Here is an 18,569-nt window from a genome sequence, read left to right as displayed (position 1 = left end):
TGTTGCTTGGTGGCACGGAGTTTTATAGTACTTTCTAATGAGGTCATCATTGCAGCACGTCATAAGCGTGCATCCGGACGGTTAAATAGGCCACTAAAAATATCTCTGTTGTTGTTGTGAAAATGTATTCATAAATGTCACGGAATAATTTGAAGTAGGGTGGATATTTTTTATGTTCGCCGCAAATACGTGAATTGCGTCAGTTACAATCACTCTAATTTATTGAAAATATCTGCAGGTCGAAATATATTTAGAATCATCACCGGAAATCAACGCAATGTACGTTTTTCACGCCAACGTACGATATTTTTACCGACGGTCTGTCGCCTTTTTAACATTTTGGCGAAATTTATGTTTGACATACGTCCGAATTTTCACTGACACGTGTCAGACATCAGTTTCGGAGAAAGAATTAAAAAGTTTTTGGGATATTACAGTTTGTTAAATTTTATGTATCAGTAATTGCTGATGTCCATGCAATCCATATTGTTGTCTCGATTTCATGCCCTGTTTAAAGGAATTTCGTGCATTAACGGTAAGAAAGAACATAATGTGCATCGTGACCGTCGTGTGCGTCGTGCATGATGCATGCCCGCCAGGGCTCGTTCGTGACGAAGCAGGTTCGCGGCTTGCTTCTTTTCGGTAAAAACGTCACGCATCACAGCCCAAGCTAGTACAGAAGCGTTGCAAACTCAATGCCTGGGTAGCGTAAACTTGACTACTTCTATAGTGACGTCATAATTTGAGTTTTGAAAGACTGTTTGTTAAATGTTTGCGTAGCACTGGCACTGCTATCTGCTCTGCACACAGAAAGACGGAAATAATCCAAGAAAATAAATAAACAAAGAATATATTATATGTTGCTCTACCACATGAATGTAATTTGCCTGTAAATATAGTTTAACATATGTTAGGGGAAGCAGAAAATTAAACGATTCATTATTTAAACGATTGGCTCTTTTCTGGTTCCTTTAAAACTAGTTTTGGCGTTTTTTGCGTGCTGTTTGGCTCTAAACAAAAAATATATTCTGGCAACCCTGTTAAAAGGTACCGGTAACGGGCAGCAACTTTGTCTGTTGTGTGCGTTTTTACTGCTGCACTGCTGCGAATAAGTCTTCATCGCATGGAAACTGACAGCAGACGAACACTAAAGCGTATTTGTTATATTTCTTTGCTAGTGCGTATAACTAAGTTAGGAATTTTCGTAAATTTTAAAATCTTTTGCAAAATGTTCTTAAGTGACCTAGAGAATTGGGAGAACACGTTTATAATCTGATTTAGAGTCTTTTGTTTCATATGTTGTGATTTTGCCAACTAACGAGACACTAAACGTGCACATTAATAGAATATATCTGCTAGACACACTAGTTGCCGTTAATTCCAGACTTTTCTTCGCCAAATGTCAATTTTTGTTTTATTTTCTTAGACAATTATTGATTTGCCTAAACAAAAAAGATTTGCACAAGTTAATTTACTGCACGTTTACATTTGTTTTTATTGAATAACCCGTATCCAAATCAATGTATTTCCCACCAATCTTTACCCGCAGTTGCAGCATTGTGACTTCAGACCCATTAATGGCGTGAAGTCAGAACCATAAAGAACAAACTTTCTAAATTATAACTGATAAATTGTTTGATAATTTTTACCTCCTATTTTGTAGTGATTGAAGCAATGTTTAGCGTCAGGCCTGGAGTAACAATTATGTTGTTTGATTATCGCTGAATGGTTTTACATTGAGTCGATACTAGAGTGTGTTGCACACTTTATATTCTGTACAAGCATGTGTTATGGTGATAAATACAAGTACTTTCTGTTCCAACTTGCTCTCGCTTAACTAACATGCAAAGACCAATTAAATCAGTGGAACTTTTTTGTGTACGACACACTTTGAAAAGGTTTTTTATACTCATGACGCACCAATGATAAATTACAAGTATGGATTGTTCCAATGTTTACAATTCTCAAACAAAATTGTTATGCCATGGAAATTTAAATTGATACGCCAAAACATTGCGACATACAGTTGGAAAACCAAATCCATCTTAGATTTGCAAGAAACTATCTAAACCTGTAGGTTTATGTAAAACAACTTATAGCAGGGATGTGACTGTAAAACAGTTAAGAGGGAAGTGACTGGAAAGAATGACATGCACAGAACAAACTACAGATTATCTGGCTTCACCCCCAAAACAAGAAGTTTTGGAGACCCCTGGTTTAAAGCAGTAAATTTCACCATTTAAGTGTGAACATTATTTTTTTTTGGTTGATGACTTATTTGACGGCAGGTTCACCTTCATCAAGTGGTGCAGGTGTTTCCTCACATGCATAACTAATATACTTCCATCTCACATGCAATTTAACAACTCCAGTCAAAATTTTGTTTAAATTTTATGTTGGTTAGGTAGAATTAAGGTGTAAATGCACAAAGGATTTCAATGTATATGAACAAATCATGGAGTGCGTTGAATGTAGGTTTTGAACCTGTTCACATAGTTATTTATTTGTTGGCAGAAAATAGTTTTGAGGAAATGATGTCCCTCCATTAAGCACAGCAGTTTTTTTTTTTTTAATGAAGAACCAATCAGTGAAATATGCCCAAGTTCCACAGTTTGAGGTAAGTTTTTACTTAAGGTTGGAAATAATATTTCATAAATCAATATTAATAATTGTGCATTTGGATGTGTATTTTATAGAAATATTTTTGAGCCTAAAGCTCAATAAACCCATACAGGGAACAGAAATATTTTAAACTGGTATTGCTTTACAGTGAGGCCTTGTGTGTAGAGCATGGTAAATTTGTTTTGAGCAAAACACTAATTTTGATGGATTAGTTTTGAGATAAGAAGTTTGCTCTGCAGCATTTATGTAAACATGCGCGAACCTTCTTCACATTTCCAACTCCCACTGTGTTTGTTGTTGCCTGCCTATAAGCCTTGCAATGCAACCATGTCAGTTGCACAGACCTTGAAACTTATTCAAAGTATTAATTAAAGTTGAACGTACAGATATGTTTATGACTAGATTCTTGGTTGTTTAATAATTTTCTGCATGATTTGTGCCTGTGGTAAACTGTTGGAATAGTTTGAGAACGATGGATAAATAGACAGTGTTTGCAGAAAAAATAAATTGATTTAATTAGCACAGTCTGTGGTCGAGCTGGAATGGTTGGTGAGCGCATCAAGCAATCAGTCCCCAGTGTTGCTCACAAGTATTGTTGATTTGTTTTCTGCTAAACAACTAAAATCTTATGTAAATGGGTGCAAACTAAAAAGGTACATTTAAGACTGGATAAATTTTGTTTGCTTTTTATAAAAAGTTTGCTAGCAGGTTTTTGTCAAAATTTTTAACTATGGATTCTGATAAAAAAACTGCTTACAGTTCATTGCAGCTGGTGAGATATTTATGTATTTGTTGTCGATCCAGATTCACAAATTTTGTGTTGGTGTTGAATTTGCATTACAAAATTCATTTCAGTACTTTTTCTATTGTTTAGTTTTTTGTTGTTGTTTTGTAGTAAATGTTAATTGGCATGATCCATACCTTGTGTTCGTGAATAAAAATATTTTTGCGTTCATCAATATATAAAGTTTTGGTTTTTAAAGTTCTATAAGGTTTGTCAAAAAATAAATAAATTTTAAAGTTTTGTGTTTCAAATATTTTAGGTAACTTCAAGTCATGAGGGTGGTCATGGGGGAAGGAATCTTAAAGTCAGCACTGGAGAAGACATTCCTGATATTGATCAAGATTCACCCGTGCTAGACATCGAAAATGATGAAGTAATTGTTTATTTACAGCAGTTACCATGAGAATGCTGTTTCTCCTCTGAAACCAAAATAAATAACTTCGTTTGTCGATAAAGTGCATGTGAATTGAGTAAAATGTTGTTTTCAGCTTCATTTTCACAACTACAAGCGGTCCGCTTACTGCTGCCACTCACAGCGCATTCACTGCAGAAGGTTTGCGCGTTCTTTCACTAAGCGGGAAAAATTTCTGTGTTTATTGATCGCTTTTTTGTCTGCTATCCTCATCGTATTGTTTGCATACGAAAAGTCTAAACCTCCAGGCAAGTTATTTTGTTTTTAAAGGCCTCACTGAGTTTCAACAAATACATGATAGGAAATATGGTTTTTGGTGAAATGTATCCAGCATATTGCTAACATATTAACCTTACTGGGAAAACAAGAAATGGCACACAATTATGCAACAATCACAAGTTTTCCTGATGCCAAAATTGGTTATTAACGTGTTTTGCCATAAAACCTTGCACAGAGGAATATTTGAAGATGCTTCGCACACCACAGACGTCCTTTGTACATGAGATGCCTGTGGTACAAAACAGTAACTTTCTTTAATCGGTAATCGTGTATTTCTTGCAGGAAATGACCCACAATGCAATGGTCAGGTTTTAAGCCAAATGGTTGGTGACCAACCATGCATGACACGGTCCTGCATCGAAGTTTCAAGTAGAATATCCCTCTCATTGGATGAAAGTGTTGACCCATGTCATGATTTTTACCAGTTTTCATGTGGAGGGTGGGAGAGCACGAACCCCCTCCCCCCCGGACATTCAAGGTGAAATCTATCATTCATTTAAGGTCAAATCTATCATTCATTCAAGGTCAAATCTATCATTCATTCATGAGATTATTGCTATCTGCTGTGCATTGTTAATTTGTTCAACATTTTGCATAATTGTAAACATTTCTAAAATGATCGATCACCCCCCTGAGTAGGTGTCAGGTGTAATTCCCGTGCACCAACCGACAATCGTTATCCATTGCAACCCCCCCACAACTGACCTGACTTTCATTGAATGTTATAGATTTTTTGAATACAATAAATTTGTTTTGTGTTAGGTGGGGGACATTTAATGAATTGTGGCAAAGAAACCAAGCAGTTCTCAAATCTGTTCTAGGTGAGGTTATGAATTATTCACATAAACCGTTATAAATTGTTATTGATCAGTTTAAACTGAGGAATGCAAAGATTTTCACACATGGCAGCAAATCGTTTGCCCTGTTGACAACAGAAAAATCCAGATTTTTTAAATGTTTAATGTTTTTTGTTGAACACACATAAAAAAGATATGCTCCTTGGTAAAAAATGTTTTTTGTAGAAAGCAACAATTCTGAGTCAACTTCATTGGCTGAAAGAAAAGCCAAGTTATTTTACAAGTCCTGTTTAAACATGGGTGAAATAGACAAGCTTGGATCTGCTCCACTTGTCCAGTTGATGGAACAGGTTCGAAGAATGTATGATGTAGACCAAATTTTGAACTTATTATCACCCACAGATGGGGGGATGGCCATTGTGGGATACGTGGAATGAATCAACTTTTGATTTTAATCAATCCCTCTTACTTCTTGCCCCATTCTCCGATTTCCCTTTCTTCAGTATCGGTGTGGGAACGGACTCAAAACATTCAAATTCAAACATAATTATTGTAAGTTTGCAATTTCGTGGTAGAAAGTCGTAGTTGAATAACAAATAAAAAATTGTTTCATAAACTTCCACTTTTATGGATGTTGTTTTGATGTAAAATTCCACCTGGGAATACTTTGCTCTATTCAACTTAATGGTTTTTAGGAAAGAAAGTTGTATGTTTGCAGATAGGTGAATCTGAGTTGGGATTAGGCGCAAGAGATTTCTACATCAACAAGACAGTGGAAAATAACAAGGTAAGTGAAAGAAAGGGCATATGTCAAATTTGTTGCGCAAATGCCAGGTGGCGTTTTTAGTGTTTGTATTGCACTATGGGCTTAACAAATTATATCTTGAAACTGCGTCCTGGATGTTAAATAACGCGTGATTTGTGGTTTAGATAATGGGAGCCTACTTTGAATATATGACGGAAATCGGGATGCTTTTGGGAGGAGAAAAAAACCACACGAGGGAGCTAATGATGAATGTGATAGAATTGGAGTCAGAAATTGCCGACATAAGTCTTCCACTGGAACAGGCAAGAAACGAGGAACAAAATTACAACAGACTCAATTTACAACAACTCCAAGTAAATAATTCTCCTAAAACATGAAATTCCTTGACATAAATTACAAATTATAACAACTTTGTTATTAAAGATTCTACAAAATTTTCTTATGTGCAGGAAATAGCCCCTTCCATCAACTGGGGACTTTTATTAAAGAAATTATTTCTTGATCAAGCAAATGTCACAATATCCCCAAGTGAACCGATCATTACAAACTCCATAAACTACATGACAAAGTTTTCTGATATAATTTTCAAGACACCAAAAAGGTTTGGGTTGAGTGGACAAACCTACAGATGTTTAAAATTTTGTTTACACAGAGTTTTGAGCAGCTATGCAATGTGGAAGTTCATCCAGTTATTTGTGAATGCGTTGGATCAAAAGTTCATCGATGCTTGGAATAAGCTTCACAAAGCAAAGTTTGGATCAGATTTGGTGAGGAAAGTTATTGTTTCATTATAAAAAAAAATGTACGCATTGTGAATACAACAATAATGTACACATTGTGAATACAACAATAATGTACACATTGTGAATACAACAATAATGTACACATTGTGAATACAACAATAATGTACATTATGTGAATACAACAATAATGTACACATTGTGAATACAACAATAATGTACACATTGTGAATACAACAATAATGTACACATTGTGAATACAACAATAATGTACATTATGTGAATACAACAATAATGTACACATTGTGAATACAACAATAATGTACACATTGTGAATACAACAATAATGTACATTATGTGAATACAACAATAATGTACACATTGTGAATACAACAATAATGTACACATTGTGAATACAACAATAATGTACACATTGTGAATACAACAATAATGTACATTATGTGAATACAACAATAATGTACACATTGTGAATACAACAATAATGTACACATTGTGAATACAACAATAATGTACACATTGTGAATACAACAATATTATACACATTGTGAATACAACAAAATGTGACAACTTGGTCATTACAACAATAATGTACACATTGTGAATACAACAATAATGTACACATTGTGAATACAACAATATTATACACATTGTGAATACAACAATAATGTACACATTGTGAATACAACAATAATGTACACATTGTGAATACAACAAAATGTACACATTGTGAACACAGCAATAATGTACATTATGTGAACACAGCAAAAATGTACACATTGTGAACACAGCAAAAATGTACACATTGTGAACACAGCAAAAATGTACACATTGTGAATACAACAATAATGTACACATTGTGAATACAAAAATAATGTACACATTGTGAATACAACAATAATGTACACATTGTGAATACAACAATAATGTACACATTGTGAATACAACAATATTATACACATTGTGAATACAACAATAATGTACATTATGTGAATACAACAATAATGTACACATTGTGAATACAGATGTATTTTGTGCAGACTTGCTTTGAAAGATGGATTGATTGTGTTGGGGCCGTTGATTTTTCTGTGGGGTTGGCGTTAAGCAAAATGTTTATTCAACAAAACTTTGATGAAACCAGTAAAAAATCTGTAAGAATTAATTAAAGATTTTCAAATGATTTTTTAAAATATGAATTTTTTTTTTTAATTGAAATGGTGTCAGGCAGAAGATATGGTTCGTGCTATAAAGGCTGCCTTCAATAGAAGGTTGAATGATATTCCATGGATGGACAAAACCACCAAAAGAAAAGCTGCGGAAAAAGTAAAGTTTTTTTATTGTTGAAACTTGTAAATGACGATTTTTCATTTCAGGCTGATGCAGTGGAAGACATGATAGGGTTTCCAGACAAAATATTGAATGAAACTTATATTAACATGGAATATGAAGATGTAATCAATTTGTATTACCGTGGCACAAATGCACACAACTAATATTGTTTACGTTTAGCTAAACATTACATCCAACCAAACCTACTTTGAGCAACGCAAAAGCTTTATCAAATATTTGACGATAAAGCAAATAAAGGAATTGCGCCACCCAGTGGAGAGAAATGAGTACAATGCAATTTTATTGCAACAAAAAGTGATCACTTTTAAAATTTAATCTTGGTTTGTGCAGATGGTCGATGACCCCACCAACTGTGAATGCCTATTATTCACCAACAAAGAACGTCATCGGTAAATTAAAATCTGCATTATCAACGCAGTGATTCACCAAAGCTTTTTTAGTGTTTCCTGCGGGAATTCTGCAGCCTCCGTTTTACAACAGAAACTATCCATTGTCAATCAACTTTGGAGGTGTTGGTATTGTGGTTGGACATGAATTAACTCATGGTTTCGACGACCAAGGTAAGCTTGCGTTGTTTAAAAAATTTAAATGTAAAAAAATGATTTTTAGGACGTCAGTATGATTTGAATGGAAATTTAAGAAATTGGTGGAAAAACGAAACTTTGACCCGATTTAAAGATAAGGCGTCATGCATGGTTGAGCAATATTCACAGTTCGACATAGCTGGGATGAAGGTATACAATGTTTTAATATTTGAGGTGGAAATTCTTAGGTTTGTTAACTTGTGTCTTTCAGTTGAATGGAAACTTAACAATTGGGGAAAATATTGCTGACAATGGAGGATTGAAACTTGCATTTGATGTGAGAATTTATAAAAAAAAGTGAATTTAAAACAAAATATGTTTTATGTAAGCTGCAGACAGATGGACACTGTTTCGACCTAAAATGTCTCATTACTGCATCTGGTGTGACTATCAGACGACTTTGCCTGACAAATATGTTTTAGTTGGAAGATTTCAGCAATTATTTTACATTTACCCAATGTTTTTTGGCAGGCTTACACAACATGGAAAGAAAGTAATGATTCGGTTGCTGAGTTAGATCCTCTCCTTCCAGCCCTGAACTACACCAGAGAACAACTGTTCTTTATTGCTTTTGCTCAGGTATAACCTATAGGTTTTTAAGATTTGCTTATGATGGGTTTTTGAAACTTGCAGCTTTGGTGCACAGTCAGTACCCCACAATTCAAACAACAAATGATTTTAACCAACGTCCACAGCCCTGGTAAGTTTCGCGTGATTGGAACTATTTCAAACTCCCCTCAGTTTGCACAAGCTTTCCATTGTCCCGTTGGAAGCCCAATGAATCCTGCCACCAAATGTAATGTCTGGTGATATCTTGTTGCTTTTGTCCATGGTAACATATAATGTTGTGAGTGTAGTTTGTTGTTGTAAATAATATCTACACACTTGAGTATTTCAAATTCACTAAGCAAGTTGCACATGAATGCACAACACACAAATATGATATTACCTTTTGTTTTACATTTTTTCATGTATTCTGGATTGTGCACTTGTTAACCTTGCAGTATCTGGTTCATTCTTTCATCGTGTGAACATAATTTCTTGGTTTCAATATAAATTGTGAAATGCTTGCAATGCAACTACTGGTGCCTGCTAATGATCAACTAGTAACCTTCTTTATTGAAGCAAGAATACTTTATTGAAAATCAGTTCATTTATTTATTCACACAAAGTTACAACACACATAAAAAACACGAAGGTTAATGAGTCAGGCACCTGTATGCCAAAATACAGTGCACATATTAAAATACTAACAAAAACTGCAAATGAATTTCATCGAACACAACACTGGTTGTGAATTTATGCTTCAAGATCAGCATTGTTATAGGAATGATAAGTGAAATCATTAGATGACTGCTCTAATGCTAAAGGTTGGTCTTGCCTATCTGCTTTGTTGGTGGCACAGGATTGATTTGCTTTGCATTTTGGGCCAAGAGGGAGCAAGAATATTACAGCAGTGGCCATAAGAATATGCCACAAGCTGTGGACAATATAATAGTTGTCCTCAGTTTCAACAAATGCATACAGAACCAGTCCTGTCCCCGCACTTATTATGCCGGGTATGTACGCAAGCAAAGTTTTTCTTTTTCCCGGATAACAAACACGCCTTGAGCGGCATTTTAAACCCCAAGCTGTTATCACCATGATAACACCAATTATTCCTGGTACGAGGACAACCCAGGCACTGAATCGATCATAAGAAACACCAACGGCAAAACTGAGACAGCCGACAACATGGAGGAATGACTCCAGTCTGTGGGGGGGTTTAGCAATCGCCACTAAAGTAAACCATATCGCAGTGACAGAGGATAGGAAGTCGGAAAATTGAAGAGTTTCATAATTCATGATGCAATAAACAGCAGCACCAGGTTGGTCACATGCATGATAAAAGCTGCTCATGAACGCTACAAAGAAATAAACAAGTGCCTCCGTGAAAAATTTTCTGTATATTGCAAGAACTACACAAACAAGAAACATTAAGTTGCTTAAGGTCAGAAGAAGGGTTCTTAATAACTGCTCTGCATAACTTAAAGCTTCACGACCGTCAGTGCAGGCAATGCCTCTCCACCCTACCCTACATCGACATGAAACAAACAAAATGTCATCACTTCGATAAAAGCCGCACGAACCTTGACCATCTCTGCTGTGGCAATTATCAATACAGGAAGCAAGTTCCACACTGACTGTAACCTCAGAAAGACAAGTACTCGTGTTAACACATGTAAGTAATGTGGCCAAGTACCAACGCCCAGAAACTGGGTAGGGAAAGTGCCAAGTGTATCCCGATGTTCCATTTAGTTGAAGCAGTTCACCACTGGTGCAATTGTCATCACTGAATGTCTGTGAATAAACACAGGCTTCAACCAGATGTTGTGAACTTTTTGATTGAATTGATATTTTCAGTATTCCACCAGAATCTTTCCCAGGGAGAATTTCCCATTCAAAGATTCTGTTATTGTCTGATGAAAGGTTTGATGTGGAATTACTTAAGTCAACAAATTTAACATTAAAAAGAGAATTCTCTTTTCGGATTAGTTTGGTAACATTTGATTGAATAGTTGTGGATTGGTTTGGGTTGTAGCTGCTGTTGTCACATGGGAATGTATACAGGGAAATAATTCCATAATATTTGCACTGCTGGGTTAAACCAGAAACACCGATCTTATTTTCTTGGTCCGGGAGGAATACCGAAGCAAAATAGTGTCCAGCATTTTGCTGGGAGTTGATTTCAATCTCGTAGGTTAATTCTTTTGATTGGGATATTATAAAAGTGTTGTTGGCGACCAATCCAATTGATTGTATGAACGTGTTCGCTGGAACATAAGTTTGTAATGGATTTGGAATAGGCAAAGCACCTCTTCTCACTAACAAATGAACCTTGCTATCAGCGCAGTGAACAGAAATTCCACCTCCAGTTTGAACGATACTTCCTTTAAATTGTAACATATATTTGGGTGTGTGGGGATTCACCCAATGGAATACCTCTTGATCACCAAAGTTCTCAAATCTTGACAATTGCTTGGAACCAAACTCCAGAAGTAACTGGCTGTTATTGGAAGCAAGTACCCCGCCAACCAAACACACAGTAATACAGAAGCTAAAAAGTTGTTGGTCACTCATATGGAAGATTATAAATTAGCTGTGAATAAATTTAAAATATACTTTGCTTACAAAGTTTCAAATTTACAAAACTATAATCTGACATATTAAAAACACATATTATTTCTGTAATTAAGATTGCCAAGTGACTTATGTAATGCTGATTGCTGATAGAATAATAACTTGTGTTTTTACCATAAGTTTGAAGTACAGCAAACATTTGCCAACAAGTATATTTACAAAGCCACCACTTGTTATTTGCAGTTACGCACAGATTTCTATGTTACACAGCATTATATGTGGATCGAATGTGCCGACCTGTCTTTGGGTCCAGGCTTCAATATTTTCTGCAGTCCAAAGGTGGGCGTCATTAGTGAAAGTGTCCACTAACGTGGTCCATTGGACCGCAAGCCAACGGTGCCACCCACCACACTATACAGTCTGTGGACTAAGCCGATTCCAACATTTATCGTTTGCCCCATAAGCCAATTAAGGTTTACTATCAGATTCACAGAAATACAACCTGGATTGCTGGCAATAAGTAAATATTATTTGACTTTACTGCGCAGACACAAGAATTGTCAGTTTATGGAGACAGACACGTAATATCGCCAGCAGCAGAGAAAAAAAAACAAGTCACCAATATGTCGAAAAAGATAGGCTTGGTCGCTACATAACTGTTTAGAGTAAGCATGCTCAGAACGAGCCGCATCCGCTGTGAACTTTTTTATTTCATTTTTTCTGGAAGATGAACAGCAAAATGACGATTTTTTTGGCTGCTTTCAAAACAAATAAATTTAATCACATAAAATCTCTCCACACTATAAATCCTGGATTTAAGGAAATATTTGAAATGTTTAGATTTTAAATAATAATCGGAGACGAAAACCTTTACCAACGGAATAAGGTTGGCTTAATTAAGGCATCCGGGCAGCAAAAAGACAAGTTAAAGCTGGACATCACAACTTGTGTGTTGTTAATAAATGTTCCTGGTACCTTAAAATATATGGTCAATACAAGTTAATATTTTGCCAGAATAAGGGCTTTCACGTGATTCGTATTTGCTGACGACACGCTCGAATGCCAACCACTAAAATATTTTCAGGTCGCGAAATATTAATTAAATTCGTTTTTCTTTTATTTTTGAACGTGTGAAAGTTGACAAATATATGAATATATAAAAAAGTAAGTAGCGGTTACAAGTTTGCTGCAAAAGTGATAAGCGCAAAAAACATTCAGACGCTTTTAAGCAAACAAAATTGATAATTTATCACAATGCACAGGTGCATGATACTATGCAATGATTCTGTTGAAACAATTTCATAAAACATCAGCAAATGTTTTTATTTCTTTAATTCAAGCGTCCAATTCAAAGTAATTTTTATTAATAATTGCACCCTGTAGTCACGGATTAAGCATTTTCGTGTTATTTTTAATTCTAGGGTTTTGTGAAAACAGTGAAGTCTGAATAAAAGTTGTTCCTGTTGAAAAACTTTGCGGTGGTAATATTTGTGAATGTGGAGGTTTGGTTGTAGTTTCTTTTACAAAATCTATTGTCCTTTGTAACGTTTTCAAAACAGTAATTGTTCTGTGGAAAATGGTATTTTTGGTCGGTTAAGAAGTGTAGCCTAATTATTGAACCAATATAAACTAATGAAATACATTTTATGTTTTCGGGCATACCATTATATTGGCCAGTGCTTTACTTTTAATTTGCAGAACTAACTTGTCCGGGTGATATAAAGGTTCCTGATGTCAGGTGATTCATTGCAAAGTTCATCTTCAAGTTTGAACCAATCAAAAAATGGGGTTTCGCGTCATATGAAAAACTCCTCAATGATGATTGGTTCAAAAAACAGCAATGCGAAAAAGCTTACAATAAAAAATTTCAAAGGTTTGAAAATACATTTACTCTTAACCGTCTTCACTCTTTTGAAATCACAAGCAAACTCTTACGCCCCTTATATTGTTTGTGATTGTTTATTATTAAGACACTGTTTTTATTTTTATCAATTGGATGTAATAATATATACCTGACCCAAACATTCAACACAGACTGCTGCCTTCAGTGTTTTTGTACTTGTAGCAAAGCCAGTGCTCCCAGAGAACTACGAAGCAGACACATGGAAAAAGCTGGAAGAAGCTGTGTCAGCAATCCACAGGTACGCTGAATATCTAAACAACTGTGTATTTTTAACATTATTTTCTTTTTCTTACAGATCTTCTTTTATTTGCTTTAGCCTTGAAGAATTGTACAAGGCCGTAGAAAATTTATGTTCGCATAAAATAGCTAAGAATCTTTATTCCCAAGTAAGCAACTAATTTACCATTGGTATTGATAAAAAAAACTTTCTTTAAAATAGAAATAAAGCAATGTTTTGCTAAATTTTATTGTCAACTTTTTAAGCTGAAAGATGTTTGTGAACGACACATTTGCAAAAAAGTCCATGTTTTTGATGAAAATATTGACGGTGAAATTTTTCTGAGGAGACTTGAACAAGAATGGAAGGATCATTGCCAGCAAACTGTGGGAAGTGTTTATTTATTTAAATGTTTGTTTTAATTTTTCATGTGATTATTACAGATAATGATCCGTTGTATTTTCCTTGTTTTGGATCGAACATATGTCTTGCAAAACTCAATGCTCCCATCCCTCTGGTAAGTTCCAAGATCTTACTTATTTTTTAATTGTCCCTTTATTATTATTTCATAGGGACCTCGGGCTGGATTTGTTCCGTGAAAATGTTTTATCACGTGATCATGTTCGTGAAAGGTGTTTACGTGGATTGTTGGAGTTGGTGAAACGTGAAAGGAACGGTGACACAATAAACAGAAGCCTGCTGCGGAATTTGCTTTCTATGTTGAACGACCTTCAGGTGTGTGACCTTTCCTTTTTGACAAGCTTTTAACTGAATGATTATTCTGTCAGTAAACTTGGTTGTTTTGTTTTTAGATTTACCACTCATTGTTTGAGAAAAATTTTCTCAAAGAAACTGAGGAATATTATCTTAGAGAGGGGGATGAGAAGAAAAGTGAACTAGAAGTTTACGAGTATTTGATCCACACAGAGAATAGGATTTCTGAAGAAAGAAATATCTGCATAACTTGCATGGATAATTCAACATTGTATGTATGGGATTGGAGCCAAGTGAATGTCCATATTCTAGTATTTTTTACATATTGCAGAAAACCTCTGATATGTTGTGTTGAAAGTCAACTTATAGCGCGGCACACTCACTTCCTTTTGAACAAGGGTCTCAGCCATTTAATCAATGAGAATCGTTTAAGCGATCTACTAAGATTCTACTCCCTCTTATCAACAATTGACAACGGAACTCAATCATTATGTGAATGTTTCACGGATCATGTCAAAGTAATCACTCATGAAAAATATTTTCCTTTTTTACTTTTTTCAAAAAACTTAAGTATTTGCAAAATACTTGTAAATTTCAATTTTGCCTTAATCAAATTGTAAATTGTACCAAACAAGTATTTTTATATGTTTTTGAAAAATAAAAACAATTATTCTAGGGTGTTGCCAGTGCCATTGTAATGGATATGAATAATGATCAAACAATGGTGCAAGATCTTCTAAACTTGAAGGAAAAATTGGACAATATAGTTCAGTGTTGTTTTGGCAAAGACACAAAGTTTGTTAACGGTGTCCAAAGAGCCTTTGAAAGTTCTGTAAACAAACGACAAAACAAGCCAGCAGAACTGATCGGTTTGTACTTTATGTTTTCTTGTCCAAGTAAAATCAAAGAGTAATTGTTTTAGCAAAGTACGTTGACCAGAGGATGCGTTCTGGAAACAAAGAATCAAGTGAATCTGAGCTCGATCGAACTCTTGACAAAATCATGCTTTTATTTCGTTTCATTCATGGTATGATTGCCATGGCAGTTGTGTGTTAATCAATTATGCAAACATAATATTTCTTTGGCAGGAAAGGACGTATTTGAAGCATTTTACAAAAAAGATCTTGCAAAGCGCCTCCTGGTGGGGAAAAGTGCATCAGTCGATGCAGAAAAAGCAATGTTGTCGAAGCTTAAACAAGAATGTGGAGGTGCCTTTACCAGCAAGTTGGAGGGGATGTTTAAAGATATGTTCCATTCAAAAGAACTAATGAGCCAGTACAGACAGGTATAACCAACAATGAACTACTTTGCCATCATCAGTCATGCAAAGCAAATGTCCACATGGCAAACTTACGTTGCCTGACATGCAATTGACTTAATTTCGTTTTTAGTATCAATCGACGAAACCTGATGTAAGGGATATTAATATTGATACTAACGTAAACATTCTAACAATGGGATATTGGCCGACATACACAGCTATGGAAGTCAGGCTACCCGTTGAAATGGTAAGTTGTCAATATCCGTGTGTGACAAAATATTTTCAACCATTACATCTTTGTGTTTTAGGGCAAACTGCAGGAGTGCTTTAGATTATTTTATCTCATGAAACATTCTGGAAGGAAATTAACGTTCCAATCAACTTTGGGACATTGTGTTCTGAAAAGCAAGTTTAAGAATGTAGGACAATAAACTTTTATGTTCAACCTAGTGTGTTAAACATTTTTAAATTTGTTTTGTCACAATAACTTGTGTTCAGGGAAACAAGGAATTGCAGGTTTCACTTTTCCAAACTTTAATCCTTCTACTTTTCAATGATGGGAATGTTTTTTCATTCGGCCACATAAAGGATGAAACGTTAATCGAGGAAGTTGAATTGAAAAGAACTTTACAATCTCTGGCATGTGGTAAAGCCCGGGTTCTAACAAAGGTCGGATGCCAACATTTTTATTCCAACAATCTGTAGCTTAATTATTTCCATGTGTTTTAGATTCCCAAAGGAAAAGACGTGAATGAGGGGGACAACTTTGAATTTAATTCTGATTTCAAACATAAACTAATAAGGATAAAAATAAACCAAATTCAAATGAAAGAAACGGTATTTAGTTAAATATCACTGTTTATGTATCTGCTTAATGGGAATATTAATTAGGTTGAAGAAAATACGGACACAAATGAACGGGTTTTCCAAGATCGTCAATATCAGATCGATGCCGCTGTTGTCAGGACGATGAAAATGCGGAAAACTCTTTCTCATCAACTCCTTGTGTCTGAACTTTATGAACAACTCAAATTTCCCATTAAGGTAAAATGTTTTGTTTTCGCTTTGGTCGATTTTAAATTTTTATGTTTTAGCCAACGGACATCAAAAAGCGGATTGAAAGTTTAATTGAGCGCGATTACATGCAGAGGGATAAGGACAATACCAACCAGTACCATTATGTCGCTTAAAACCTTGTATTTATTCTGTTCGTTTTAATGAATAATCGAAGGTGAAGTTTTGTGCCAAGATATTGCAACGGTTGTGTAAATATCTTTACGGCCGCCGGCAATATTCGCATGCTTTCTTTAATATTCTGCTTCGACCACGCGCAAATGTTTAAAAATAAACATTATACATGAACCAAATTTGCTTTCCAGATTTGCAACCGTATTTTCAAACTTATGACACATATGATCAGTCAACTTGTGCAGAATTAAATTTACATAATTACTGAAATGAACTTTTAAGGCCGTATTGACGCCAAATGAAGTAATTAAGGGTCGTGTTAACTTTTGCCGCCATTATAAAGCATGTTTGTTGATGTACCACGTGACCACGTCTCCTAACTGAAAGATTGCTTCAGACGACCTAGATTTGCTCATATTGGCATGGATGCAGGTGTCCGTCCAGAAAGCACATAATACTGCTGGAATTGGACTTAATATAAGAATGTTGCGTCGAACGCATGTCGCTGATCCAATTCAGTAACAAGAACTGGTTTGCCGAACTTATTGAACCGGACTTCATTTCTTACTTCAGTGGAAAATTACGACTTTGTTCAAGTTGGCAGATGGAGTGGTTGCGCGAACTGGAATTGTTGGGAACGGGCAGTAAACATTTGACATGTTTCACGCAATAGCAGGTTTTTTGAAAGCCCTCTGCCAGGTGGTGCGCAATGGCGTGGCTTTGCTTTACAATAGTTTGAAGCCTTGTATTACTTGCCTTAATATTATTAATGCGCTATCTGACTGAAAAGAAATCCAATGCCAGTAAAGCGACAAAAAACGAATCTTCATGTACTAACAGTCTGACTCCAAATAAAGCGCAACAAAATATGTACGAAATTATTCTCTGTTTCTTACCAGTTTAAATATGTGTAGTTCTCCTGACAATGTATTTACCGTCTAACCTTTCTCACAGCAAACAATGCGTCTCACCAATTAACATAAAAATCCGTGATGGTTTATTCGTACAGTAAATAGTCTACAGAATATGTTTGAATATATCTGTTTCAACATGTATATCTCTACGTATTTCTCAACATATATCTTAGCATAACTTTTTCCGTCTACAGCCCGTTGACCTTGGCTGTGCCAACTGGTCAACCCCTAACTAAAAATGTAGCAAAAGGACTTTGATCCCTATGAGGCAAAAAAAAATGCAGGCAGTGAAGAGGTGGCCTTGCCGCAATCACCGTGTAACGACATGCCTCTAGTGTCGTGCTGCACTGACCGTTCGCGTAACGTAGCACAAAATATAACACTGCCGTATATCTGACTCCTGGTTACTGTTTAAACAAAGACTGTAGACCTTGATCCTTCAATTTAATTCGTTAAAACTCAAACAAAAACCATCGACAACTTACAAACCACGCATCAATCGGTTCTAAAACAATAAAACTCGTATAGCTTGGCGACAATCAACACAATTGATTTTTGATCTACTTTTTGACTTATGGTCTCATCGTCTCTTAGTTCAGTCTTGGCTTGGTTAGGCTTGGCTTCCCCCCTATCTCTCTGGTTCTCTCGTTCATCTCTGGTTCCATGATGAATATGCACCTAATATATATAGCCAGAGAGAGCTCAGGTAAAAGAAAGAAATGACTTGGTGTTGACGTATGACGTTGGTGTTAAAGGTGATGACAAGATTGTTGTCGAACGTCTTGATGACGTAGACGAGGCGCTTGTCAGTCCGCATAAATAATGAATTGTAACCGGTTGTTGTAGGGACAAAGCAATTGCTTGTTAACAATAGTACTATGATACTGGGAATTATTCTCA

At 35.5% G+C, this 18,569-nt stretch overlaps 3 protein-coding genes across 5 annotated transcripts; 2 read left to right on the top strand and 1 right to left on the bottom strand.

Annotated features, from left to right (window-relative positions):
* Positions 1-1,106: 1,106 nt before the first annotated feature.
* Positions 1,107-9,425, top strand: LOC145909245 (endothelin-converting enzyme 2-like). Its single transcript, XM_082996578.1, has 21 exons — positions 1,107-2,617; positions 3,666-3,779; positions 3,895-4,066; positions 4,380-4,575; positions 4,860-4,918; positions 5,120-5,244; positions 5,297-5,446; positions 5,613-5,681; positions 5,825-6,013; positions 6,110-6,261; positions 6,313-6,427; positions 7,459-7,569; positions 7,643-7,741; positions 7,792-7,869; positions 7,928-8,034; positions 8,099-8,157; positions 8,209-8,328; positions 8,378-8,502; positions 8,564-8,629; positions 8,824-8,931; positions 8,986-9,425. The coding sequence occupies exons 1-21, from the start codon at positions 2,573-2,575 to the stop codon at positions 9,160-9,162; spliced, it is 2,436 nt and encodes an 811-aa protein (XP_082852704.1). The 5' UTR covers positions 1,107-2,572; the 3' UTR covers positions 9,163-9,425.
* A 67-nt stretch (positions 9,426-9,492) lies between these two features.
* Positions 9,493-11,487, bottom strand: LOC145908378 (transmembrane protein 8B-like). The gene has a single exon (XM_082995641.1). It carries the CDS (start codon positions 11,470-11,472, stop codon positions 9,652-9,654), a length of 1,821 nt encoding a protein of 606 aa, XP_082851767.1. The 5' UTR covers positions 11,473-11,487; the 3' UTR covers positions 9,493-9,651.
* A 1,398-nt stretch (positions 11,488-12,885) lies between these two features.
* On the top strand, positions 12,886-16,934 carry LOC145908717 (cullin-4B-like). 3 transcript variants are annotated; one of them, XM_082996042.1, is made up of 18 exons: positions 12,886-12,974; positions 13,171-13,345; positions 13,538-13,613; positions 13,671-13,761; positions 13,859-13,978; positions 14,036-14,109; positions 14,165-14,327; positions 14,405-14,577; positions 14,638-14,824; positions 14,983-15,175; positions 15,229-15,333; positions 15,395-15,591; positions 15,698-15,814; positions 15,876-15,986; positions 16,066-16,236; positions 16,297-16,404; positions 16,459-16,611; positions 16,662-16,934. In XM_082996042.1, the coding sequence occupies exons 2-18, from the start codon at positions 13,204-13,206 to the stop codon at positions 16,755-16,757; spliced, it is 2,277 nt and encodes a 758-aa protein (XP_082852168.1). In that variant the 5' UTR covers positions 12,886-12,974; positions 13,171-13,203; the 3' UTR covers positions 16,758-16,934. The 3 variants fall into 3 exon arrangements, with proteins under 3 accessions (XP_082852168.1, XP_082852169.1, XP_082852166.1); XM_082996043.1 differs by having other exon boundaries at positions 12,901-13,237; positions 13,304-13,345; XM_082996040.1 differs by having other exon boundaries at positions 12,901-13,345.
* Positions 16,935-18,569: the final 1,635 nt, after the last annotated feature.

The sequence above is a fragment of the Ascidia mentula genome, chromosome 7 (genome assembly GCF_947561715.1).
Source record: "Ascidia mentula chromosome 7, kaAscMent1.1, whole genome shotgun sequence".
Taxonomy (NCBI): domain Eukaryota; kingdom Metazoa; phylum Chordata; class Ascidiacea; order Phlebobranchia; family Ascidiidae; genus Ascidia; species Ascidia mentula.
The sequence above is the reverse complement of the archived record's forward strand: the minus strand, read 5'-3'. Positions and strand labels throughout refer to the sequence as shown.

Excerpts from the sequence above, each read along its gene's own strand:
- LOC145909245 (XM_082996578.1), top strand. The coding sequence starts at position 2,573 with ATGAAGAACCAATCAGTGAAATATGCCCAAGTTCCACAGTTTGAG. Across the intron at positions 4,067-4,379 it reads CGAAAAGTCTAAACCTCCAG|GAAATGACCCACAATGCAAT; the intron begins GCAAGTTATTTT and ends TATTTCTTGCAG. Across the intron at positions 4,576-4,859 it reads CTCCCCCCCGGACATTCAAG|GTGGGGGACATTTAATGAAT; the intron begins GTGAAATCTATC and ends GTTTTGTGTTAG.
- LOC145908378 (XM_082995641.1), bottom strand. The coding sequence starts at position 11,472 with ATGAGTGACCAACAACTTTTTAGCTTCTGTATTACTGTGTGTTTGGTT.
- LOC145908717 (XM_082996042.1), top strand. The coding sequence starts at position 13,204 with ATGTCAGGTGATTCATTGCAAAGTTCATCTTCAAGTTTGAACCAATCA. Across the intron at positions 15,334-15,394 it reads TTTATTTCGTTTCATTCATG|GAAAGGACGTATTTGAAGCA; the intron begins GTATGATTGCCA and ends TTTCTTTGGCAG. Across the intron at positions 15,815-15,875 it reads TCAGGCTACCCGTTGAAATG|GGCAAACTGCAGGAGTGCTT; the intron begins GTAAGTTGTCAA and ends TTTGTGTTTTAG.